Here is a 27,543-nt window from a genome sequence, read left to right on the forward strand (position 1 = left end):
TGAATACATCAAAAACTCAGTGAAGCACAGCAAAGAGAAATTTCTTGTGTTAAGCAAATATCTTGTATGGGACAATTTACTAATTTTTATCACCTAATAAATGTCTTTCTGCAGATTTGGTGTTGGTCTTGCCATAATGGTGCTGCTCTTCTCAAAATGTCTGCATTTCCCAAAGAACAGGATGACAGCACTTCACAAATGCAAAAAGCCTTCTTGGATGGGTCAGTAATAGCTATTCTGTCCACAACACTTTGCTTGGTATGGACCTTGCTTCTCTTTTTCCATATATGCTATATCTTTTAAGCTTTCACACATCAGGAAACAAGTTCTAGATCTGAAAGTAGTTTTCTGTAGTGGAATGTGTTTAAGCCCTTGACTCCACGGCATTGGTCAGTTGTGCAGGACTGGAACTTCACTGAAGGCTTTTTTGTGGAAGTATGTATACATACCTGAGTAATCTCTCTACAAACTATGGTGTGTTATTTAGGACAAGCAGCACCAAAGCCTGTAGGTGTTAAGTACAGTTGAAATATTATTAACTGATGGGCTCAATTCTGTTTGCAAGTGGGAAAAATCTAGACTCCATCTCTAAACATGGATTTGCAAGCTGAGTTTTTAAGACTCTGCCATCTTCTGAGAACTAGGTTTGTGTTTTTATAGACAAAGTGATCTAAAACTCTCTTGAGACAGCCTAGCAGTTCACTGCTGCAGCTTTCAGATGTGAAGCCAGACAGTGCTTTTTCAGGTGAGGCAGTGAGCTGAATTAGTTTAGCAGTTTGAAAAATGCAAAGTTTAATTTAATGGAAGGAGCACAGCTGCCTGACTGAGAGTTACAGTGATGATTTGTTGCTCTTCGGTCTTGGTTTTTTTTAACCTGTTGGGTGTCCTGGAGAGAACTTCTCTTAGCAGCCAGCTTTTGATCACTCATATGTACAGTCTGTATGTTCAACATCAGCTCTTTGCTCCTCAAAGATGAAAGGCCTGTTAATCACACAGAACTAACAGAAAATATCTTGATTGGGTTCTTAAAACCTCCTTTGTTTATAAAATTAATTATACTTGCATAGAAAAGGCTTTTGACTCTTCCTGCAGATTCTCTAATGCTTCTCATGTGAAATGGGGAAGATTACAAGACTTAGAACTCTAATGCTATTTCATGATGCAAAAATAAGTAAAACTATACTAAGCTGTTACAAGGTATTGACTGATACTTTTATCCCTTTTCTGGAGTCATTTGAACTTCGGCTAGTATTGCTGTTTTTTTTTTTTTTTTTGCTGTGGAGTACTGGTGCTTTACTACTCGTATCTAAAAATATATATACAAATTGTCCCTGAGGGTGTGTTAACGTGCTGTTGTAACAGTAGTTGCAACTCAGGCACAAAGCAGGTGTTTACGATTAACAGCTTATCTTATTGAAAAAGCTGTTCAGAGCCAGATCTTCCAGCACAAATTGTTTACTTCTTTACTACTTCACTTGGAAGAAGTATTGTATTTAACCAGTGATTGCTTTCCCTCAGTTCTTTGATCTGAGGCACGTTCCGGTAGGTCTGGTAACCTGTGTTTCTGATGTGGATGCCTGTAGTTCTCACTTAAAACAGGTTTCTGTGCTACAGCATACAGGAAACAAAGCACTCTGTCCTGCCTGGAGAAGTGCCCACAAGTCTTCACTTCTGAAGTATGAGCTAGAGCAGCTTTTCCCAGGTCTTGACAATAAAAAGCCAGCATGACAGCAGACATATTTACTAAGCTGATGTTCATCTGAGCTCTGGAACCTGAATGAGAGGGGATGTTCTGGGTCCAAACCAAAGCTTCATCTGGTCTGATATTTTTTCCTCTTCTTCAAGGGAAAAAAATAGCAGATACCTAGGGAAGTGCAAGGTATATTGTCTTGTTTGTGTCCAAATTTTCTTTTACTCATATGTTTCATTAGCAAACCTGGCAGCTGGGTATCAGAATGTAATTTGGTTGGTAGAAGTCAAAAGAAATTTTAAGCTTCTACTGGGAGAGTTGAGTGTTTCTATCCATCTTTTCTTTCTGGGTTGATCTCTAGTAGCCTGTTAGTAAAGTGATTTTTGGTGTGTCTGGTGAAGATAATCAAATAGTGCTTACAATGTTTGTAGCTGCACAAATAGGCATGAATGTAATTTTACTGGTGTAACGGTTAAATGCATCAAACCTTGTTATAAGCTTGTAGGCAAGCTTTCAAACAGCACTTACAAATGCATGGATGCCACTAGCTTTCCACGGTGACTATCTCTTGGTATTACAGCTCTTTCCCAAACCATGCCTATTAACTTTGTCATCAGTGATAATAGTTGCTACATTATTTGACTTGTGAAGCAGAAGGCTTTAATCTCTTAATGATTTGATTTAGAATCTATAAGACAATTAGCAAACCTCCCTATGAACTCCTGAAGGTGGATGATTTGTCAAGCAGCCTTCCATCTCTGCAAGATATCCAGACTGCATATACAAGATTTAAACAGCTGTTTTTGATAGGTAAGTTAAATTTTAAAGACTGCATATACAAGATTTAAACAGCTGTTTTTGATAGGTAAGTTAAATTTTAAAGCAAAGCATAACAAGGCTGTGCCGTGTCTCATGAATGCAGTCATTTTTACAGTGTCTTGCTTTTGAGGGTGGTTAAAAGAAGATTTTAAAATATGTAACTGAACACTGTGCTTATGTCTGGCACATTAATGAAGGTTTGTAGTTCTTAGACTTAACTACCTCTTGCTAAGCTGTATCTGAAAATGACTGACTTTTAAAGAGGGTGTCTGTCAGTTAGAATACACCAGCTGGAGTGAAGTTCATAGGAGAGATTTTTCCAGTCTTCTGTGGTCCACTGAAGTTGAATTTTAAGTGTCAACCTTTAGCCTTTGTGCTATGTTAAGAGTTGAGTCTAAATGCTGATTAATTTTTGCCCTGGCTTTTGTTGTACATTAGTCGCATCTCAAAACATGATGGTGCTTAAATTTTGTCCACTTGAAAGGAGTAAAATGGGATCCATGAGAAAGTGTACTCCAGACTTACAGGCTCTTTTTTTTTGAGACTCTTTAACTCTTCTGCTATCATGAAACAGTACTTTGACCTCACCTCTTGACATGAAGAAAGTTCCACTCCACTTTGCAATATGAGGTATTTGCCAGAGTTTCGCACGGAGGATTTTGTCCAGAATACACTGTCAAATCCGCAGTGAATCTTAAGAGCTAAAAATAAATACCTATCTGTTAATGTAGTTTCTTGTAACTCACACCTTTCTCCTATATCCTCCTATATGAAAAACGCCAAAGCTTGAATTTAAGTCATTTAACATCTCTCAGGAAATACTGCATGTTTCAGTGATGTAATTGTATTATTGTCTTCTATTGATGCAAAAGGGAATGCATCAATAAGTGTTGCAATCCACTAAGTGTTTTTGTCTTATGACTTTTTAAATAAGGTTTGTTAGTAGACTGTACCCTACTGAATATGGCGCTATGCACTGACAGTCTGAGAAAAACTTTCAGGTAACGTTTTGCAGAAGTACTAAGATCTTACAGAATTTTACTACCTCTTTGCTTACTTTTAAAGTCTGCACATGTTAACCAGTATTCGTGTCCTGTACATGATCAGCTAATTTGATTTAGGTAACTTGACCTGGCCATGTGCACTCACAGCCCAGAAAACTAATCCTGTCCTGGGCTGCATCCAAAGCAGGGTGGGCAGCAGGTGAGGGAGGGCATTCTGCCCCTCTGCTCTGCTCTGGTGAGACCCACCTGCAGTGCTGCATCCAGCTGTGGGGTCCTCAACATAAGAAGGATGTCAAGCTGTTGGACTGAGTCCAGAGCAGGGCCATGAAGATGATCAGGGGATTGGAGCCCCTCTCCTATGAGGGCAGGCTGAGAGAGTTGGAGTTGCTAAGCCTGGAGAGGAGAAGACTCCAGGGAGACCTTATAGCACTGTCCAGTACCTAAAACTAGTACTTAAAAGGACCTAAAGGAGACTGGAGAGGGACATTTGACAAGGGCATGTAGTAGCAGGACAAGTGGGAATGGGGAGATTTAGATTAGGTATTAGGAAGAAATTCTGCAAGGTGGGGAGATAGATCAAAACTGCGAGTAATGTGAGGACAGCTCACTAGGGAGCTTTGAAGGTGCGTTCCTACGCGTTTTTGGAGAACTAGTTTCTATGGTCAGGGTGAAAGGAATTGGGGAAAGGAAGACTTTAAGTGCAATGAACAGGGTTGAGGGGCAGAGGCATGGAGGTAGAACAGCTACAGGAACAAAACAGGTATGTGCCTATGTACTTGAGGATCATAGATAAAAGATGCAGAACAGACACAAGTATATATGGGCTGGAATTAAATGTTGGAAGTACACGGAGAGACTTTTGGGAGGTGAGCAGTTGCACAGAAACATGCAGAACCAAAGCTATCCTGGGAAGGGTGGGAAGGAGGGAAGTGTGAGATGTATCAGCGGTTTCTCAGTAGTAGAACTGTCAGACCTTGGGCTTAAAGATTTGGCTTATGCAGGAAAGGTAATATATTCTGGTTTTAATTGACTGTATCAACTTGTGAGAGCTTTCCAATTTCTGTTTACTGGCTTTGATAGAAATAAAAGCAATGGACACTTAGGTTGCATTTAAAAAAACTATAGAAATTCCAGTGAAATTTTTAAGAGTTTAATGAATTTATGGTATGGTGTCATGGTTTGAGATAGCCCCAAAATCTAATTCCCTAGTCCTAGCCCCCTCCCCCATCTCAACCTAATGTGGGATGCATTTTTCCAGACAAAACATGCCAGACTCAGAATGGGGGAAAGGGAATATATTACAATGACTGTACAAATAAATACTATAACACATTATACACACGATCACAACTATCTCTACCATGACATATAGTATTTACAATGGATCAGAGCTCTTCTCCCCTCCAAATAAAAGTCCAGGAGGGAAAGAAGGACAGATCCCTTCCACATTTAGGGCAGCAGCTCCTCTTCTGTCTTCCATGCAGCAGTAACTGGATTGTTGTAGCTGGATCTCTGTTCAATACACACAAGGGGGTCTCCAAGCCCCTTGGCCCGTCGTCTCCAAAACGAGGGTCTTTCTCTTCCGTGGACTGCGTAGCAGGGACAAGCTCGCATCACCACGTCATACCACGAAGCTCAGGGGTCTTTGTGGCAGTCCCTTCCTCAGGGGATTCAAATTCCCCTTTGCAGAGCTCCGTGCTCTGTCTCCAGGCAGCGGGGGGGGTGAAGCCCTCCTCCACATTCCTTTGGCTGTCCTGGTCCAGCTTCAGGACACCTTTGAGCTTCTCAGCTCCTCTCTGCAAGTGCTGTAGCGCTCCAAGGCTCTTTCAAGTAAGAGTCCATCATCTTCCTCCTTTTCCAGGAGGTCTCAAAGGAGTTTGGGGGGGGTCTGGTATCAGTTCTTACCCCAGAACTCTGTAGAACTCAGCTGCTGACTCTCTTTTCCTCAGCTCTCCTTCCAGGAGTCCTTTCTCTGGTGCTGCATGTCTTTGTTGCTTCTTCAGTTCAGTTCTTATCTGTCCTGGCTCTCTGCCACCGTTTCTCCGGTCAGTGCCGGCTGCTGCTCTGCGCCCATGGAGAAAACATCTCCCGGCATAACTACAGGCACCTAGCCCAGCTTTATGCTGTTCCAGGTCCCTGCAGGCCCCCGCTGGGGGCTGGGGCCAAAGCCCCCCTGTGGGGCTCTGAGCCCCTTCCTCGTGGCTCTACAACATGGCCACCTCTCCTCAACAACCCAAACTACAACTCATCTCTTCCGGTGAGCTTGTGGAATGTTGACATTTTTGCAGGAGCGCCCATTGGGCAGAACTTCAAAACTTCCAGGGGTTTCCACCCCTTGGGGTCTACCACTTTTCTTAGCCTCTGGGGGGAAACAAGATTCAAACCACTACATGTGGTAATTTGCTTTCCAGTTTGTTAGCTGTTCCTTTTTATGTATTTTCATGCCTCTTCAGTTGCAGTGAAAACTGTTTAAAACCTTCTTCAGGTAATTTTACATTCTATGAGTTTGTGTAACCTACTTCTAGAACCGATTGACATTTCTGGCTCGGAGGGTAATGACTTTCAAAATCCAGCCTCCTTATGTTAAACTTTATATAGATCATCATCTCTGAATGAATTTATTTTCTTGTCCTTTCACATTTTGTCAGCAGGTTTATTTACCTGGTTTGATTGCTATGAACCTTAAGCATACTTTTTCTAAAAGGTTATGGTGCTATAAAACTTTACTGGTGTTTGTAGGACTACTTAATTTCCTTATTTTAGTTATAAAGTGTCAACTTTAGCAGTGGTTGGTACTTGCTGACTCCTTGGTATTGCTTGTTTTATATTGATTCATAACTGAAGGGTAATACCGTGGATGGCTGTTAGTTAGCACTACATATATGTGAATAAACCAGTTTTTGTTTTGTTTTGGGGTTTTTTTGCAGATAACAGTACAGACTTCTGGGCAACTGATGTGAAATGGTTTTCATTACTGGAGAGCACAAACTGGCTAGAGATAATCAGGTTTGCTATATCCTCAGCTTTCTGTGTTTCAGAATTGTTGATAAATGCATTTGTAGTGGATTTTCTAGCTGGTTTCTTGAAATGTAACAACATTCTTTACCACCAGTAGGGAAAAAAAATTAAGACAGAGTTATGGTCCCATTTATATATTCTATTTCTGCAACTTGAGACAGTGTTTTTTACAGTGCAGGTTTGTGTAAAGCCTCCCACAGTAAAGGATGTGAGAAGCAGGAGATCATTCCAATTACAATTCTTCCAGCAAACCTATTAAAAATACAGATCCAGTAATTTCTCTCCTGCACTAAGTCACCCTCTTTCCAAACTCAAGAATCCTATTTGTTTCTTGCATGAAACCTGTTCGTGTCTCTGACTAGCCTTGCCATTCTTCTCTGTACTCTCTACTTCTGCAATATCCTTTAGGACGGGATGAACTGCAGTGTTCAAGATCTTATCCCACCAAAGATTTATAAAATGACAGTTGTTCTCAGTTTTGTCCCCTTCCTGTCCTGATTGTTCCTCAAGTTCTTTTTTCTTCTCTCAGCAGTCCACAGTGAGTAAGTGTTGGAATGGTGTTGGCTAACTGAAGGCTTGTTATAGTGGAATGTTGAGGAGCTTTATTTGTTTTCAGTGTTGCTTTGTGCTAGCTCTTTTGTCTGTCAGTTTATTCTGTGATCAGCTTGTTATCATGAAGTGCTTCTGTAGTCAGCTCCAGTCCCTTCTAGTCTTAATCAATAAATATCAGTAGTTATCAATTCATTAATTCAGAATTTAAATGTATGTTTAATAAGAGGTTCTAGCAAAGACCATGTGTTGAGAAACTCATTGACATAACCAAGAGCACAAGTTTAAAGTGTAAGCCAGCCCAAGTTCCTATCCTTAGGCTGTTTTGAGACTGGTCATTTCCATACTTGGATCCAGTTGCTTCCTGGATCAGCCTGGTCTTGGCTCTTGCAGTTTGTAGGAATGCCTGCTCAGCTGTTCTAGATGCTAGAACAAAGAATCTGACAATTCCACTCTTAGGAAATTAACTGTCAGCTTCTACTAGTGACCTAAGCAGTTGCAAGAACCCTAATTTGTGCGCAGACTTTTGCTAGAAATAACCAACTTGATGAAGATTTAGATCTAGAAACCAACAGTGTTACATCTGTTTTTGTAATCTTTAATTCCACTCATTTTTCCTTGTGTTATGATAATTCTGAATAAATTTTGTCAGTGCATTTACAAGATCTGATTGCTCATCCTTCCCTCTGCCTCTTAAAACCAGATTATGGAAGAAATGTATTATGTAGTACATTAGAACTTAAATTGTGGTGATGTTGACTCTTTCCAGGGTAAAGATCTGGCCCTTAGCAGTTGTAATACTTCAGTGATGGCTGCTGTTGGTCTAGAATGAAGTGTTTTGTATAACGACTGGAATTGCATGATCAGTGGACAAATAAGATGCTCTTGAAGCTAAACAGTTCTTCATTTACACAAGCTGAGCGTGGGGTTTGTGTTTTAAAGGAATAGTCAAGTTTCAAGTATGGCTTTCAAACCCTGTCCAGGGGAAACTAATGTAAGAAACTTAATTGTAAAAATGCTATGAAAACATTCCCTTAACTTTTCTTGTACCACAACAGGAGAGTCTTGAAGAAAGCAATAGAAGTTGCTGAGTGTCTTGAAAGGCAGCATACAAATGTTCTCCTTATAGGTAAGAACTTAATGAGATTGTCCTATATATTTATTTTTTAAAATTTATTTATTTATTTATTCAGTTACTTAAACTGTAAGGTTATAATTACGGTAGGGACTTGGTAATACATACAAAATTCATACAGTATTGAAGCACTAGACCCCTAAATCTCTTATGCTCCTGGAAATGCTTCCTCTAGTTAAAAAAACCTGGTAAGCATAGTTCCAGGCTAAGAGAAATATGATGTGAATGAGAACTGCTGATAAATTCACAGGAGAGCCATGCATAAAGAAGATGTAGCATTCCTGCTTCCTAATTTGTTTTATTGAAGGTCTCCCAGACTCTTTGCTATACTTTGAGGGAGGGGGACCATATCTACACAAAGGACTAGTAATGTGAAAAGTTTGTAAAAGGCCTTTTTTGTATTCTAGATACACACTGAATACTGTGTAGTCTCTTCATGAAAAATAAATGAAAGAATATGCCTACTGTACACATGTTGGGCAGTTTGTTTTCTTAGATTAAATAAAGTAATCACACGGAAACCCAAACCTAATGTTAACCATTAAGTTACTCTTGGATTGGTAACTTAGTTGTTTTTTTCCCACGTGTTGCCATTCGAGAAACCTGGCACAGAAAAAAGGTGGTTTTGGGAGGCAGCTGAAAGGTGAAGAATGCATGTTGCATGAGGAGGCAGTTTCACACCTTGTGAAAAGACACATGGAGGATAGGAGGGGTAAGGAGGGATAGCTGGACTGGTGTGTGTGTGTAGTGTGTGAGACTGCAGAGTGCAGGCGTCTAAGTTATAATAGTAAAAAGCTTGGGGTTTGCAGGTTTTATTGTCACAGCATTTTCCTAGTATAAATGTAGAAATAACCTTACATTTTTACTAACAGAAGTACTGGAAACGTGGATTAACTTCTCTGATGGTGTAACACTTGCAAAAAATCCTGTTTCTCTGATCTTGAAATACAATTTTGTTTATGCTAAGATAGCAATGCATTGCTTTTTTACACAAGGTTTTAGGAATGGCTTAGTAGATAATATGGTTTCTGTTCTCTTCTGCAGAAGAGACTGCTACTGATCTGTGCTGTGTGATATCTAGTCTGGTTCAAGTGATGATGGATTCATACAGCAGAACAAAGTCAGGGTTTCAGAGCCTTATTCAGAAGGAGTGGGTAATTGGAGGACATAGCTTTTTGGATCGCTGTAACCACTTACGCAAAAGTGAAAAAGAGGAGGTATGATTTTATTACATTCCTTGCTTACTACTTACAAGTTTACTCAATGTAAGGAGGAATTTAGCTGTTAGTCCGGAAGTTACAGTTACTCAGGATCTTTTGTGTTTTGTTTTATGGGTTGATAGTTTTACTATTTTTGCTGTTTAGAGGTCAGCAATGTCTTTAACTTAATGGGAAATTTTATATTTGTTCCCTTTAATTTTGTAGCCTTTTGAAAGTCATGTATCTTCTGTCCTTGAAAACTGTGTTAAATGGCAGTAATCTCCATAGAAATAAGTAAAATGAGTTGCCTATTCGTGTTACATCCAAAGATCAACTTCTGCTGTCTTGCTAAATTTTGCAGTCTCACCTCTCCATGTTTGTTTATATCTTGGGATTAGATCAGATGGCTATACAGAATGGAAATAGTAGGTGTAAACTGATCAAGAATTGCTATAAACTAGTTTTGCTTTGCCAACTTTAATAGGCTGCATAATGGCATCTTTCAGATTCAGGGTAGGAAGGGCTCATCTCATCTGTCAACAGTTGGCCCAAGGTTAGCTCAGATGATACTTCTTCAGAGCTCAGCCAAATGTATGTGCAGCAGTTCTGGAGTTAACCAGGCTTCTTGCCTTAAGACTTGTATTTGGAGACACTAAATACTGTAAAATAAATAGTCTTCATGGTGGAACAATTTTTTTTTCTGAAACTGATGCAATATTTTCTTTACTTAGGCTCCTGTTTTTCTGCTCCTGCTAAATTGTGTTTGGCAGTTGGTACAACAGTATCCTCCAGCATTTGAGTTCACAGAAACTTACTTAACTGTCCTGTCAGACAGCCTCTATGTGCCTGTTTTTAGCACTTTCTTCTTCAACTCCCAACATCAAAGAGACACCAGTACGGTAAGGGTTTGTTATTTTGTGGATGGAGAGTGTTGAAGAACAAGTTTGACTAAGAAGCAGGGAAAACTCAAAAAAGCTAATTCCCTAGCAGCACCTCTTTTCATACTAATCAAAGTGAGTGAGTGTAACTTTGGCTGTAAGGAGTCGAGTTCAGGACTTAAGAGTTTATGATGGCAGAACGGATCTGTTACTTCTCATGTGTGGCTGTAGTTTCATGTTTATTGCTCTTCAATGAAAACAGAGCTCTTTAACCTAAGAGGAATATCTGGCTGTCCTTCAGAATAAGTTATCTATGAAATTCTTGTGTAGTATTTTCAGTTGTATTCCAAAATCAACATTTCCTGAATGCTGATTTTTATATTTGGTTTATGCTTTTCTCCAGCCTAAGAATCTGGAAGCAATGGAAGTATCCTCTGCAAGGCTGCACAGAGACTAAAAAAAAGGGAACACCGCTGTCTTTCGTAAATAAATTGTCGACCACAAAATCTAAATAAGTAGCACTGCATAACTGCAGTGTCTAACATTACCCATGTTTGAAGAATCTATCTCGTGCCCAAGTTTGAAAACTTTTTTTTTCCTTAGATTATTTAGCCTTATTTTCAAATCTGAAAGTCTAATTGCACTGTTGTTCAGTAACTGAACATATAGAAAGAAAAGAGTGTTGTTGCAACTCTGTAGCCTCTTCTCTGAAAAGCCAGTTTCTTAATTTCACCTTGACTTGGTCAGAATTCCTTTCTAACAGTATTAATTGTAACCTGTTTGTTTTGGCAGAGTGGTGAAAGCCTCAAGACACAAAGTGGTCCTTTCAGATTTCTTACCGTGTGGGACTGGTCTGTGCAGTTTGACCCCAAGGCCCAAGCTTTTCTGAACAACTCTTTTTATGCAGAGAAACCAAAACCAGATAAAAGTCAACGGAAAACTACACGATTCAAAGTAAGATATGTGCTGCTTAACTGTTTTTTTTAAATTATAGAAATATTTTTAAATCTCCTATTTCAAATTTACTCCCAGTGGAAGTGTTGGTACAAAGGTGGGGTTTTTTTAATTGATAAAATACATGTACACCTCAGACTCACCTGGATTTAACATTCAGGTAAGTTACACTGGCATGTTTGAAGGGAGTTTATTTTGTTGTTGCACAGACTACCTAACCAAAATACACAGCAGGTTTATAATTGCCTCCCTAATTTTGTCTGAGTGTAACCGGAGTGCATGTGTGCGCTCAGAGAGGGAGTGCAGCAAAAACTGTCTGGGGTGTGGAAGGTTATGGGTGGGCCACCTCATTACTGGAAAGTAGCACAAACTCAGGAAAAAACTGAGCTTGGAGTTGCCTCTTTCAATTGAAATTTCTCCCTTGGTTAAGTTCTCTACTGTACAAAGCATTCTTGAGTGAGGCGCTGCCAGTATGATCTACAGCATTAATCTCTTTTGGAGAGAAATGCAATAAAGAACCACTGCATAAGCACGAATCAAGTGCTCTTTGATTTGTGACTAGCTTAAACTAAACAGGGAAGTTTGTAATACTTGAAAGGATTTGGCTTTTTCAGAGAAGATTGCTTTATCCGTGTTACTTCATTGCTATAGTTAGTGCAGGGAAGGTATCTGGCAATACTGAGTGTGCTCTGTGAGGTATTTGGTGTATTAGCCGAAAGAACAGTTTAAACACAGCCACTGCTTTGCCATATGGTTGAAGTGACTATTGCTTGCAAGTAATTTCTGAATACAAGTTTTTCTTCCTCTTAAAGTTGCTTTCTGAAGTCCCATCAATATTTATCTCAGTATTTCTCTTTTCTTTCCTCTTAAAGCATCAACGGCAACTTTCTTTGCCACTGACGCAGGCAAAGCCTTCCACAAAGAGAGGATTTTTCAGGGAGGAAACAGATCATCTAATTAAAAACATTCTGGGTAGAAGAATTGGCAAGTTCATAAATTCTTCAGACGAGCCTCCCAATAATTTAAGGGAGTTCTATGATAGCTGGCACAGCAAACCTGTTGACTATCATGGCCTTCTGTTACCTCGCATCGATGGCCCTGAAATCAAAGTGTGGGCACAGCGGTATTTACGATGGATCCCTGAAGCCCAGCTTCATGGTGGTGGAACAATAGCTATAACTGCCAAGATTTTGGACTTGATGGAGGAAGTGCAAAGCTTGCAGGTGAAAATAGAAGAAGAACATAGTCAAGCTGTTTCCGGAGATGTACATTCTGTTACCACACAGAGAAATTCTGCCCGTTTGTCATCCTTGTTTCCATTTGCATTGCTCCAGAGACAGTCTGTCAAACCAGCTTTACCCACCAGCACCTGGAAGGACTTGGAAGATGAAGATGACTTGGTCAGGAGGGATGACGAATTTCTTGATCTAAGTGGGGATATGCCATAACATGTATATAGATTACAGTATGGATTGTATGTGGCTAAGCTCTGAGTTTAAATGTTGTGCTGTATCTTCATGTATGGAACTTGAGCATCTGCAACCTGTTTAATGGGTTTGTGGGGTTAGAAAACCTTGATTGGAAAGAACTACTTGCCATAATTAACTGAGCATGTTTTGAACTTCTTTTTCACTCTAAAGATATTTATTGCTGAAACGTGTTTTTAGCATAGGCGTAATAAAAACAGGAGTCTTGGCTGGTGTAACCCTGTGGCCGCTCTGTTTAAAAAAGAAAAACAACAAAAGAATACTTTCTGCTGTAAAGGTGGAATACTAAATGCATACCGCAACAATCATACCATCTTAACACCTCTTCCCCTTATGCTAAGAGTACTGGGAATGGAAGTACTGTGGTGAGGAACTTAATACGTCTACATTTCCCCTCCACATAAAAAACAGCGAAAGGTGCAACTAACTGTGCATTCACAGATGAACTTTTGACAGCTGAGGAATAAACCTGTGGTCACCAGGGGTTTTTTTGTCTGCTGTTGCATCAACAGAAGTCATGTGCTTGCCCCCTCCCCTCTCACAGTGTTTTGTCTGTGTGATATCACAGTCACAGATTGGCTGCTCTGAGCCTGTGCTTGCAGTCAGCTTAGGGTGAGATGCAAGAGCTTGATGACACATTTCAAGTCTTAGTGCTGCTGTGCTATATGCCCTTGCTGCCTTGGAATATTAAGTTTGCTGGTAATGTTAAAAAAATGGCCTGACTATGAGATTCTAATTTGCCACAAGTGGTTTTTCTCCTTTCAGTAGAGTGAGAGTTTCATTTTTAGTTTCCCCCATGGATGCCAGTTGCCTTTAAGGCTTTCTGTAGCTTGCACTGAGACCCTCCACATAGCAGGGAAGACTCTTTTCCTGTAATCCTGCAGTGAAGCAGGACTTGCAGTCTGTTGCCACTTGCCATGGGTTGGTGGTACAGCTTATGAATGTGGCATTTATACCATAGGACATTTGCATCCTGTTGCTGGATGTTATAACAGTACCTCAGTGAAAGAAGCCATAAAGAAATGCCTGTTGACTTGGATCTACTGTGTGTATGTTTATATAAAGTATTTTTACTGCAAATAATTGTCCTTTTTAAAGCTGAATATTATTTGACTGTCAAATCTATTTTGAACCCTTAAATTCTAGAATACACCAAGAATGGATTCAAGTCATAAAATCAGTTACACTGAGAGTTTAGACATTGAATAGTTTCTCTGTTCTCATAGGAGTTTTAGAAATCCATTGCTGGAAAACTTAGCTGGTGGTTAAACTGTTGCTTAATTTGATCAGCTCGGTGAAACTGGGGATATTAAACTTTGTTACTGACTTATCACTTCACACTGAGTTGTATTAATGGATAGCAACAATTCATCAGCAGCCCTCTAAAAATAATTTTTCGTATGTTAAAGTAAATGTATTAATGGGGAAAGAGGGAGAGCTTGATGCAACTATGCCAAAAAGAAGCTTCCCAAGTCTTGATTGCCTTAAGTCTTAGTGCGAGGACAATACTTGAGTTTGTCGTGTTTTATTTAAAAATACACTAGTACTTATGCTTTCTTCTGTGATATGTATGATCTTACAGCTAGCACTTGCTAGAATGGGCTGTACAGCACATTTCCTTCAGACTTAGTTGTTGTAATTCATGTATGCAATAATACTTTGCATGTTGAATGAGCAGTGTATTATTATGGTGAAGAAATACTTGTCATTCTAAGGTCATTTGGGTTCAAGGGTGGGGTTTTTTAAATTGCCATTAGGAAAAAAAATATTAAAATGATTTTTCTATACTTTTGATCAAACTGTTGTAATATTTCAGTCATGGAGATTACATATTTATATTAAAGAACAGATGTTGGACGTTTATTTGTACATAAGTTATCAGAAGTATATATAGAAGAGAAGCATATATCTGGAATTGAACATGGGAACACTTCTAACATAGAGTAAATATCATTGTTACCAGTTTTCTGCACTGAGGGATTGGAAATGTACTTCATATTTTTACTCCAGGCTTCTGTTTATACCTCTAAGTTTTAACACTGAATGCAAGCTAGAAGCTTTACAGGTTTTTACCTTCTTGTTATTTCCAACAGGCTGTTTGAAGAGTGTCAATAAAATATACTTTGAAATACTTGTCCTGAAATAAGAATGTATGTTTAAAGTCCTACTTCGCAAATGATGCATTAAATCATAGGCAACTTGACAATCTGCAGTGACAAGGCTTTTCTGGTTATAACCCTGTTTTTACAGACTTTTACAGGAAGGAAGCTGTGCAGTTTTGACCTGGCTGTACTTACTGGAGAGGTGCTGTTGGCACAGGAGAGAGCAAAGTTCAAGGTAGTGAAGTAGGATGGCTGTCGGAAGTTACCAAGGTGATCTAGAAGCTGTCTGCTGAATGTCCGTATTTGGGGAGTTATTAAACAGTGTTTATTTCGGTCTTAGCGAGGTACTCCCCCCATATCCAGAACAAACATTGTTCTTACATTGTTAAACTAAGCAACTTCTTGAAATCACCACAGTGGGGTGTTTCTGAAACCAAATGTGTGTTTGAGCAGGGACTGAGAGGTGGTCACAGTGACCTGTGGAGTACGACTCAAAACAATTCCACTTTTTTTCAAGGCATTACAGATTACTAGCCCCTGCTCAAAGCCAGCACTTGTGCAAATCACACGTTCAAAAACTGTGCCACTTGGGGTATTTCCTAAAGCCTGTGCCAGGCTTGTTCTTGGAGCCCTGTACAACAATAGCTGGTGCAGCTGCTGCGGGTCATGTTGTAAACACAAGGTGTGCCTTTGCCTCACCCACACCTTCTAAAGACCAGCAAGTGTACTTTGACCACTTGGCTTTGATTTAAGACTGTATTCACTATTGAAAATGTTCAGCTATTGATGTGTAGCAGATTGGAATGCACTTTATAAAGGTGCTTACAGCCAGTTTGGCTCCAGCTAAGGCTTTTTCTGTTTGTGCTCAAAGCATGGAAGCAGAACTTCAGGCGGTAGCGTAATACTTTCTGCTGAGGATTTCTTACAATGGATTAGTTTTGTCACACTAGAGGTCACCTTCATTCTAATTCTTAGCTGGAGACCTCATACACAGTATTTACGGCTTGGTACTTCCTTGGAAAGAGCTAGGTTTTGCATAAAACTATTTAAAAATTAAATAGGATGGACTTCATTTTCTGGGACAGGAAGGAGATTTGAATAGTGAACTTAATCTGAGTCTAAAAACACCATTCTACATACAGAGCTATACTTGTTCTTCCGCAGTGAATTGGGCAAGGTGGGGGAATGGAACCCTTCTTACCGTCTCATGTCCTTTTCCATGTCTTATAGTAAGGTTAATGTGACAAATGATGTTGTCAGCATTTGCAGGATGAGAGAACTTGGTGGGATAGTAGAGTTACCTTGGAAAGGAGTGGACACAGAAGGTAAGGAGAGCTGATGTTTGAGCTGGTGAAACACTTCAATGGGGAGGGCACCACTATGTTGAACATAAAGGGAGTAGAAATGGTGTTGTTCAGGCTGTGTTAGAGGAACATGGTAGAGACTACACACAGTTCTGAGTCCTAGAGGACTTCCTCTGCTTGGGAGGTTTGACTTGAGTCACAGGTTTAAACTTGCTGTGGAGGCTGAGAAGAGGTTAATAGAGGACTGCTAATATCTTGGCAAGTGTTTGTATTGGCAAGGGATGCCCGGTGCTGCCATGTTTTGGGTTGCTGTGGAGCCTTGTGCTCATGTGTGAGCCCTGTGAAACAGTAAACACTGCTGCTTGATTGCAGCATGTTACTCTGCGTTTGGTTTCTCTGTTTATTGTTTCAGCAATCCAGTAGAATGAAGTAGCTACTTCCCTTAACGTTATGGTTAAAGCAGGACGATAACCCATACCTAGGAATGCGTTTGGAAACTTAATTTGTGAACACCAGAACTACAAGGTCTGATTTCCCAGGGCCTCGTCTTTTCTGGCCATACCACAGTTCCCTCCACTTTGTCCTTTCTTCTGGCATTTCCTGCCCTTGTCCATACAATAGCATCTTTAGTCTCCATCTGTCTCCTCTCTGTTCCTGACTCCTGTGCTGTACCAGCACTTTACATGTTTGTCACTGCTGACTTGCTGGGCAAGACAAACTCAATGTCTTGGTTCCTGGGGGACCAAGTAAATACCCATGACTTGACCTGGCCAGGCCACATAGCCTTCAGACTGACTGTTGGAATCTAGTAACCCTGGAAATAATGTTTTGTCAAAACGCATCAAAATTATCTGCTGGTTTTCAAAGCAGGTGGGTGGAGAGGCTATTGACAAGCTGCCCTGTGTGGTTACTGAGGAAATCAAGAGTGGGAGAAAGGAACGAACTCCCCCGTGCCTGCAGCTCAGGCATGATTCAAATCTGCAGTTCTCAAGCTAAAAACAATGCTGCCCTCAAATAGGAAAATCTGCTCATTTACAGCCAGATCAGGTATCCTTGTTTTCTCAATGCAACTTTTTCTTTTTTTTAATGTTGCATATTATCTGGTTTTGTGCTCTGAAATAAAATTTTTGTTACACTGCAGAAGCCAAAATTCAGGACATAGAACCACTGAGTTTCCTGGAAACCAACTGACATTTCTATGAGTTCTGAAAGGTCACTTACAATCCTCACTGTTATTATTACTCCCATCTGAAGAATATGTCAAATTAAGAACAGCAAACGCTGCTAGAATTAATGTACAGTTTTGCTAATAAAGAGTGTAAATTTTCAAGTATTTTGCAAATACTAGTGAGCTTTTAAATGTCAATGCTTTGTGGGCTCACTTTGCAGTCAGTGGGACTCATTTCCTTTTGTGTTTTAGAGACTTTTTTGAAGTACATTTATGCATGTGTTGACAGAGAAGCTAATTTTATGCAGAGGGTGTAAGTGCTCATTGCTTCATGTTTTGGTGATGATGCAAGAAGATATTTCAACTTTAGCCATGACCCCAATTCATAAATCAAAACAGCATGCTCCTCACCAGCCTCCTTCAGTTCACTACACAGATGAACCCAGTTTGTTTCCTACAAGCCATTTCTTGCATTTTCCAGTTTCCCAACCCAGATTTTCCCCTGTGGGTTCGCTCTTAAAGAATATTTGTTGTTTTTCCAATGGCTGTTCATTCAACTTTGGAAAAGACTGGTTTTATACCTGCCAGCTATACTTAGCTTTTCCTGTTGCAAGGGGTGGTGGGAATATCTGAAAGTGAGATGAGGAGTACTACAGATGACTCAACCAGTCTTCTCAAAGCACAAGGTCCCTCTCCTCCTTGCCAATATGGAGCATGGCAGCTCTGAAATTTACTCTGTAATAATAATTATTATTATCTGGAGTAAGTAAAATCCTCCTGGACAGCGTTTTTTCCCAAACAAAAACTGCATCAAAGAAAAAGCAGGGTGGTAATCCTGATAATAGATGTATTTTCTAATGCAGCACATCTCCTGTAGTTTCAGTAGTTTCCTGTGATGGTTTGGGTTTGGGTCTGGGTCACACCCAGTGTGGGGCAAATGCAGACAGGTGCCAAAGGGGGTCCTGCTATGCACTGTTAGCCTCAGGTAGCTGCCAGCTGATTGAATGGAAATAGGCATTTTGCTTTTGTGGATTAGCCTTCTATCAGATCAGCTCATTTACCCAAATCACCCCATGAGGGTGCAGGGGGAAACAAGGGGAGCAGATGGTTTAAGGATGCCCCTCTCAACAGTTGGCCCCCAGTCAGAGCAGACGAGGCAGAAGGTGGAACCACAGGAGCAGAAAATTGCTCTTGATCTGCCATGTTGTTGAAAAAAAGATAAATCCCGGGAACCATGACTGAAGTGTGGCTAGCTGAAATGTTTAAATAACATGCCCAGCCAACTCCAGCTATTTAACACTTCTGAGGGGGAAAAAAATAAAAAGAGAAGAAAAAACCACAACCTGAAGCAGCTTTGTTTTGAGGCTGCCTGTAGAAGCCTTACAGGGTGATTTGAAGTATAGTTGTATTGGATCTGGCCTGTTTGCTGTAGTAGGAAGGTAAGTAAGGAAACAAATCCAGTGAATTCAATCTGTGGCCATCCATTTTTGTTGAAAAGCAAAAATCGTGTTCTGACTTGTAATCTAAAAACAACAATCGCTCAGCAAGTGATTTTTTGATTCCTGGGGCATTCCTGCTTTTCTCTTCTAAGCTCCAGCCACACATAGGTTAGCTGATCGGTTACTCCCCCACCCTCCTTTAGCGTATTTTACTTACTTTTTCTTTAGATTTAATGCAGGTGATCTGCTTTGTCCATATGCCACCCATTATCTCTCTCAGGTGTAGGATATAGTACTCCACCTGATTTTCCATGGAAATTTATCTACCTAGTGTTGTTCCGAAGGCAGTGGCCCTTTTTATGGTTCAGATTGCAGCAGAATAGCTATCTGGCAGAGATGATGATGAAAAGGGCAAGTTACTGAAATGAAATACAGTAATAGTAAAACCACTACTCCATGGCTTGGTATTAAGAGGAGGCTGCATGAATATGCAACCCCCTGGAGTTCTGAAGGTAATAATGAATGCTAGAAACAGCTGAAATACAATTACCAGGGACCCAGGCTGACTTAGGCAGCAGGAAATGACCGAACATAAATGTTTTTTTATAATCTTTGGATCTTATTAAAGTAATAATAGCTCTGCTTATGCTGGCTGCTGACATTAATATTCTGTCTAGGCTGATAGACATCCTTCCCCCTCCTTGAACGTTTTCCCCCTCAGTTATTAATATACAACCTGCTGCCTTCCAGCTCTAGCCTCATGAAGGAAATATCTCCCCAGCTGCAAAACAGAGGGAAAGGTTGACTGACATCTCTGCATTTGTCAGAGGACTGTAGTAAATGGCTGTTCCCTGCCAAGAAATTTCTTTTTAAAAGTTACTTTCAGCTAGTAAAATAATATCTGGGTGTATCAAACCAGAGTTGAAAAAGCTAAATTTAATTACAGAATTGGAAAGGAATTCTTTAATACACCTGAGCTCTTTCAAGTGAGGAAAGGAGGATTAACTCTTTCCATGGACATGTGAGGGAAAGGAAACACTGTCTGGCTGTCCCCCTGCAGTCCACGGAGGTCCATGTGGGAACAGACATCCACCTGAGGACCCCTTGCTGGAGCAGGTGGATGCCCAGAGGAGGTTGTGACCGCTTAGGAAGCTCATTTGTTATATGTTCTGCCCTGCCCTGTTGAGGAGAGGAGTGACAGAGTGGCCTTGGTGGTCACCTGTTCTCCAGCCAAGGTCAACCCACCACAAACACTTAAAACAGTTGCGCCCTTCAACAGCATCTGTTCGACTGTGTGGGCTGTTTGAAAGCTTTAATGGTGAGAATTTCAGTCCCTTTAGGTATGGCTGAGTTTAAAAGATGTTGAAAATTTATTTCACACATCTGTACTAGCTTTTGTTCAATTCATTTAACTATTGATCTGCCAGTAGGTGGCCACTCTCACAGGACAGTCTTGTCCAGTTAAAACCACCCACTGATTGGTATTTTCCAAGTCTTCTGAATGTCTTCCTGGACCTGAGAAGATATTGCATTAATAAGCCAGTTGTCTTGGTGTGGCCATCACCAAATCCTCACTGCTGAGCCATGGAAGCCCAAGCATTGTTTCATACTGGGGCAGGGAATAGCCTGGTGGCTTTGGTGTGCAAACTCAGTCAGATTTCCGAGAGGTATTTGATGTCAGTGAGGAGCATGAAGTGGAGAATTGCTCTGTGGAGAACTGGTAGAGGAGATGCCTTGCAAAAGGGCTCGTGGGTCAGGTGCTGGCTGAAAGAGCTGTGTTTGAAGAAGCTGTCTGCCTCTAGCTCTTCGGTTTATACCCTGCTCAAACAAGAAGGGCTTCTTATATTTTTTTGCAAACAAACCAAACTGTGTCAAAGATGCTTTATTCCTAACTGGAGCAACTTACTGGACACTGAGCTGGCCAACTGCCCAGATTAAGAAAGATCTCTTCCTGCGGAAGGGAAACTGTCAGATGAAGCAGAATTAGGAATCTTACTGGGTTTTTTATTTTTGTCAGCTGTGGTGGAGAGACATAGTAAAAAGCCTACTTTGAAAAAGCTTTATCTATATATATTTTTTCAAATTTCAGAGTTACTTTTGTGCAGCAGCATCTTTCCAATATGATCTTGCCAAAGATGGTAAAAATGGCATCTTCTTCTTTAAACGGTTTTGGTCCTCCATATTCCATGCCATATTTTGTGATATTAATGGCAAAAAGGAGTCCCTGCTACAGTCAGCCTGGAGCACACCTTCATAAAAATTATTTACTGAAGTTTTCACTTCTGTTGCAGTAGAATAGCTGAGAGCAATGTGGCCTTGTGAAGCATCAAAAATAGCTCCTACCATAAAACAGGATGTTAGAAACACTTGGCACTTTGTATTAACCTTGTATTAACAAAGACTAACAAACACATGTTCAAATATGACATTCATATCTGAGGCCAATTTACAATCCTGGGGTCATGCAGATTTAAGTAGTGCTTTGGTTTTGACTGCAGGATGTTTAGGACTGATGGTGAGGTGCCAAGTTGGTTCTCCAGTTCCAGGCTGAGTTTGAAGCTAGGAAAACAGAACCTATTTGATTTAAAGAGGAGGAAAAGTCCAAAATTTGTGGTTTGGATTGAGGTTTTTGCTTTTTGGGGGTTTTTTTGTAGTTTTTGTTTTGGGGTGTTTTTTTTTGTTGGTTTTTTTTTTGTTTTTATTTTTTACAGAGCTGTGTTTCAGAGTGGGACCATGCTTCCAGGATAGGGAGTGCTTTGTTTGCTTTGGCACAGTGCCTGGTCCTGCTCTCCTGCTCTAAGCAGTGCGAGATCACCTCACTGGATTTCAGCCACAGGTGTGTTTTGACCACTGAGGCCAGTAAAAGCTTAACTGTCTTCTGCTCAAGCATTTGTTCTGCAGAAACACAAGACTTGCATTTGTTGTTCCATAACAGGCTATGAAAAATGAGACTGGTTTTAGTCTGGGGGGAGTTTTTAAGGATTTTTTGGTTGGTTGGGTTGTTGTTTGGTTTTGGTTTGGGTAGTTTTTTTTTTAATTTTCTCTCTGAAGGGCTTAACTGTGTAATAAATAGATGTTAATTAAAATCACTGTTTTATCCCTTGGCAAAGAAAATTAAGCTGGTGCCTGAGTAAACATTAGGGAAAACACTTAGTGAGAAAAGACCATACATACACACCGAAGTAGGACACCTTGATGCAGATGGCTGACTCATCAGTGTGACATATTCTGTGTTAAATATGGAAAGCTCAGATGTCATTTGCTGTATGTCAGCAAGACAGAAGGAGATTTATTTTTGTTTGTTTCTTCCAAAGATGCCTTGTAAACCAGACAGAGTTCTCAACTGACTGTCTGTGCAGGTGAAAGCACTGATACACTGTGCAGCTTCCCTCATTCCCCACTGCAGCCATGGGATGCATCCCTGTTTGGAGGTTTCTGGACCATGCCAGGGCAACTTTCTTAGGCTGCTGGATGTATTTCTATTACCACTCACCAGCTGGGTTTCTCCACTAACTTTTTGTTTCTAACTTCCATCTTAATTTGTGACTGGCGATAATTTAGCTGCTGATCCTTTTTCATTTCTCCTCCCTGGGGCAGTCACTGGAGTCCTGAAAGTCTCATCCTGGCTTCACTGATGCAGCTTATTGCCATGAGGATCAGGCTGCCTCCAGCAGCTTTGGAGGGCAGATTTTTGGGAGGCTCAGGAGATAGGCTCTGATGTGTAGATAGTGCTGCAATCCCATCAGCATAGGATGGTCGCCTGCATTGTCATGGCTTGGAGTTATAATGTAACAGTAAATGGATTCAAGAGGAGAGGAAGGCTTCTTCTGGCCTGTTCAAATATAACATTTGCAACAACTTATACCTTTAAAAAAAAAAAGATAGTGCAAATGTAAGTGGCCATTGGCAAGACAGCAGTTCATGTAACTGAACAAGTGATGCAAGCACTTTTTCACACTTTCTTTCCTTTTCCTCCCAGATATAGAAAAGACTTTTGGGGAACTAATCTCATGCCAAGTTTTTCAACACAGTTTTTGTCAGGCTCACTGGCTGTCACTTGGTGCTTGCTGCATGCCTGGGCATGCAGAGAAATGTACCCAGCTGCTGGTTCACTCTGGAGTCAGCAAAGCATTTGTCTAGTAAGTCCCTTCCCCATACCAGCATCCCTAGAAAAAGAGTCATATAACATTTCCAGCTCTACTGTGTAATTCTGGTGCTGTTTTAGCTCCTTTTGGCTTCAGTAGTGGAGCTTCAAATCCCCCATCTTCTTCCTCAATCTAGTTTTCAGGGAGAAAATATAGTCCACTCACAGGCAGAAAGATGAGCATGCTATAGATGTGTAAGGCTGATGGTAAAATTACCACCTCTTCATGAGTTTTCTGACAGTTCCTGACTACTAATCAGGTTCCTGCTCTCTTTGAATCCACTGTGATTGCTACAAATACTAGTTTTAAAAAACAGGAGACATTCTAGAATCCCCCTCCTTCTGTGTCTCATGGCTATATATTATACACCATCTTGACTTAGTTCCGTGCAGAAAGTCTTGTGTTTGGTGCTACATTAGTACACAGAAGAAATTCCTACACATTTGTAGAAAATTAATCAACTCTTAAATGCAGTCAGTGCTTATGAAAATGTACTTATTCAACTGCTCAGCAAGAAGTTTTTAAATAACTGGCTAACCTTAGAAATACCATTGTGTTTTAATGCTAAAATGCTCATCAATTTCTACGATGCAGGTAACATTTTAAACAGCCTTTGTTCCAATCATTCAAATTATTATTTCAATTTGAATTAGGAAGGTGGTGCAGTGTAGATAGGATCCCCTGTGAAGAGGTTTCTGTTTGAATAACAGCTCTTTTGCAGCCATTTATATATTTGCATAGAAGGTAGAGTGCTTGCCGGTGAAATCTCTTTAAAAGCCATCACACAGAATATGATATAACCATAATACCATTTTTCAATACCAAAGACAGATATTGTTTCACAGATATAATCCAGTGCAGAATTAACCACCCCAAAAAATCAGTCCGTATTTCGCTTGTTTTCACCATTTGTGGACCCATTCACAGGAATAATATTCTCAAACTTTCTACCTTGCGGTCAGAGGAGGCACCTGGATTACAGATTGAAACAGAGAGGTGGCAGTGCTGTGGAGCTGAGCACTCCATGCTGCTGAGTGGGGAGTCCAACTTCTGAATTTCCCCAGTTAAGAGCAAGTGCATCTCCCCAAAAAAACATCTGGAATTTTCTCCCCTTGTCACAGTCAGCTGTGCAAGGTAGCTCACAGCAAGATGGTGAGACGTAGTGCTCCCAAAGACTTAACTCGGATTTCATTCTTCCATATTTTCAAAGCTAACTGTAGCAGCACAATTAGAAATGCTTCCATCCTGGTTTGACTCTTGAATGAATCAGAGGAAAAGGTAATCCAAATATGTCTGTATGTTTAATCTACAAATGTTTATCAATGTTTTTTGCTCCCTGGATAGAAGGTACTGTGGGAGGTATTAACATCTGTGCCAGACTTAAAAACTTTCTGGCATTCCCTGTGTTCACAACCTCCTGGCTGCCATCAGGAGTACAAATCATCCAGCACAAGCAGGGTATGCAACTTGTGCCAGGAACAGAACAGACTGCAATGCACTTGGCTGATTTTTTCAGGATCAAAGTAACCTGAAAATGCAGCTTTATCTCCCTTAAACAGGCTTTATAGCGGCTCAGAGCTGGCTGCTGCCAAATATTTCCAGATTGTTCTTCCATTTCCCCAGTCCCAGCTGCTCGCACACCTTTTCTGAGCTGATATGACCACTAGTTCCTGGAATCCATATTTTTCTCAGTCACTGACCCCACGACTCTGTTTGCCTCACATCTGCAGTTCTAAAATTACCACCCATTATTTGATTCTCTCTGCGTGGGTCTTTGGTCATGACGAGAGGGTGTAAACCTAAACCTACCAAAAGTTATTCTGCACGCAATACGAATGCACCCAAGTACTCTCTATTTAGACAACATGAATGCTGCTCTAATCACTATTTATCTTGTAGATTACAACTCTATGGAAACATTTTCTTTGCACCATCTGGCCTGATGTATTTTTTAATGAGCTGATGAGTATTTATACGCGTTAAAAGGAACAGATAGCAAAGCATTTGTTACAGTAGGACGTGAAATAAAGATTTTTCAAAACTGAACTTGCATAAAATTCACCGTATTAAATGTTTTAAATTTTGCCAAAATACCAGGGACAGTTTTGGCGAAGGCTTTATGGGACTCATTTTACTCAGTGAACATCTATTAAGGAAACTGCACATTTTTCTTAGTGATGCTGGTTGAACAGGACCCCTGTGTAGAAATGAAAGGCTATCTCAATTACAAACAGCACTTTGACTGATACTTTCATCCTTATGATTTCTGTACTGTAATTGTAATATTAAAATAACCAGTCCAGGTTCTTGCTGCTGAACAATCTCACTCAGCTACAAGGAGGAAGATGCTATTACAATACAAAGATTTCAGGAACCAGGATGATTTGAACTCCCCAGGAGGTAAGAAATTGAGAGGATCTGGAAATACTCAAAATAAAGAAAACCTTTTTGAAATGAGCAAATGTGCACAGCGCTTCTGCATTTCTGCCTTTGGTCTTTCTAAAATGCCTGTCATCCTTTCTCTAAAAATCCAAAATTTATTGCATTGTTAGATAAAAAACTTAAAAGCAGCATGCCCTGGTTTTTAATTCAAAGTCATTTGAAGAAAAATTCTATTATTAATGTAGAGGCTGCATCTGATTTTATATGAGCTTGGTGTTAAAAACTGGCGCTGTGCTGCTGAAAGTAATAGCATAATTTGAAGTAATTCTTCAAATTCTTTAGAAGCCTAAAACATTGTCTTTGAATCAGCCTAAGGGACAAGCTTAAAAGAAGGCTTGTTGGAAAAGATACGCTTGCAAATTTTGATTTTATAAACTGATAATTTAAACAACGTCTAAACTGCTGGGCATTAAAAGCAATCAAAAAAGAGTTTGTTGCGTGGACAGAAAGAGCCATATCAGTAAGGGTTTTTTACTTAGAAAAATTTGCTGTTAGTGTTGGAAAGTTCATTCCAAAACCAAGAAGAAAAACCCACCTGGTTTGCACTCGCTGGTGAAAGATTTATTTAGTAACCAAAACAACAGTAGGAGTAAAACAGGTGCAGCTGAAACTGAAAGAGAGAATATTACATGACCACCGTGTACCAGACACGATTTCTATGGCCAGTTGATCATTGTCTCTAGTTTCTTCCCACACACAGTGTTACACATTAGTCTGCCCATGTCCCATATCTCTGATCTCCTTCTCTCATAACTCTGTACCTTTCAGCCTCTCGATTCTTATTGGAAGTGAAAATCCTGCTCTTGGAGATCCTGCTGATAATAATGGATAGAACAAACCTCAAGATAGTTTGTTTCCAGTTCTTTTCTGGCATTAATGTCTACTCAAGCACTCAAGCAGCATATCTGCAATCAGCATGGGTTTAAAGACCATTTGGCCTTAGGAAATTTGTCTCCCTTTGCTTCTAGCCCTTGGGCTTTCATACTTCATGCTTCTTCAGTAATGATACGGTGCCTATATGTGAGGCTGCCCTGTCAACAGATCCCTGAAATTATATAGGGGAATATGGCCTTTTTCTTGACTGTTGTTTTTAAGTCAGACTCTTACAGGGATTCAGGTCACAGCTGCACCTGACGCTTGTTTTTAATGGCGTAATTGGGAGTGTCAAACTTTCACTGGGAGGGAATGGAAGACACAGGCAGGAATGTAAACAAGCTTGACTGGCGAAACTGCTGGATGGCAAAGCTCTGTTAGCCAGCAGCCATCTTCTAGAAAACAACTCCTGTTTTCTTGCTGTCAGCTTCAAAACATGCACATCCTATTCATCTAATTGTCCTTCAGGGGGAAAATCTGCCCAGCAGTACCTTGTTATGGTGCTGCTGCAGCACTAGGATTCATCCACTATGTCTGAAATTCCATAGCCTGGCATGTCTCTTAGGTTGAAACTTCCACAACTTCTTGCTTTACCCAGCTCTGCCTTGTGCTCCTGATGTTCAGGTTCTTCATTTGTCTGTAGTTAAGAGCATGCAAGCCCCTACTTCAGGTGCTAAAGTTACTCTTTGCCCGACCTGCTGTCCCAACACACCCTTGCATTTAGTTTGTCACTCACTTTTCCTGCTGGTATGACTGTGGTAATCCCCTGCTCCTACAGGGAAGAAGGTCATGGCAACTGCAACTACCACAACACAAGGTAAGGCTCTAGGACCTATACCTTTGCTATTTTCCCTTTTAATTCAACTCCCCAGTTGGCTAGCAGCAATTCAAAAACCCTAGCTCCTTCAGAGGTCTGCTGCATTCTGACAGGTATGGGCTGAATAAACAAGGATGAATTACAAGGGCTATTTACTGCAAGATGAACAAAATTGTTTCTAGAGTACAGCCTGTACTCTTGCGGTATTTCTTCCTAACAGAACGCTCTGAAGATTTCAGGCCTCAGCTCTTGGGCTGGATGCCACTGGCACTGGAATGGGGGAGGAAGGGGGTCCTGTCCCCGGCAAGATGCCCAGTGACAACCCAAATGACATGAACCACACATTGCAGTGTCAGGGGCTACAGCATTCTGAACTCCTGGTGGAGCCATGGAGGACTCAGAAATATTTTTCTAGTGCTGCTTGGTACTGTAAAACAAATTGCAGGTAAAAAGGTCGTGACACAGGATCTCCTGGGTGGGTATCTGCCAAGCTTCGTGGCCCTCGGTAACACACCAGATC

At 40.5% G+C, this 27,543-nt stretch overlaps 1 protein-coding gene across 1 annotated transcript in view; it reads left to right on the plus strand.

Annotated features, from left to right (window-relative positions):
* MTMR12 (myotubularin related protein 12) overlaps positions 1-14,864 on the plus strand; it is a 33,687-nt gene extending 18,823 nt beyond the window's left edge. Inside the window, exons 9-16 of the mRNA XM_029961523.1 lie at positions 115-221; positions 2,376-2,500; positions 6,441-6,519; positions 8,139-8,209; positions 9,260-9,432; positions 10,146-10,313; positions 11,085-11,246; positions 12,119-14,864. Coding sequence (XP_029817383.1) covers positions 115-221; positions 2,376-2,500; positions 6,441-6,519; positions 8,139-8,209; positions 9,260-9,432; positions 10,146-10,313; positions 11,085-11,246; positions 12,119-12,694 — 1,461 coding nt within the window. The 3' untranslated portion in view covers positions 12,695-14,864. The remainder of the gene's footprint in view (positions 1-114; positions 222-2,375; positions 2,501-6,440; positions 6,520-8,138; positions 8,210-9,259; positions 9,433-10,145; positions 10,314-11,084; positions 11,247-12,118) is intronic.
* The last annotated feature ends 12,679 nt before the right edge of the window (positions 14,865-27,543 follow it).

The sequence above is a fragment of the Manacus vitellinus genome, unplaced genomic scaffold (genome assembly GCF_001715985.3).
Source record: "Manacus vitellinus isolate BGI_N305 unplaced genomic scaffold, ASM171598v3 scaffold_36_pilon, whole genome shotgun sequence".
In the NCBI taxonomy this organism is placed as follows: Eukaryota; Metazoa; Chordata; class Aves; order Passeriformes; family Pipridae; genus Manacus; species Manacus vitellinus.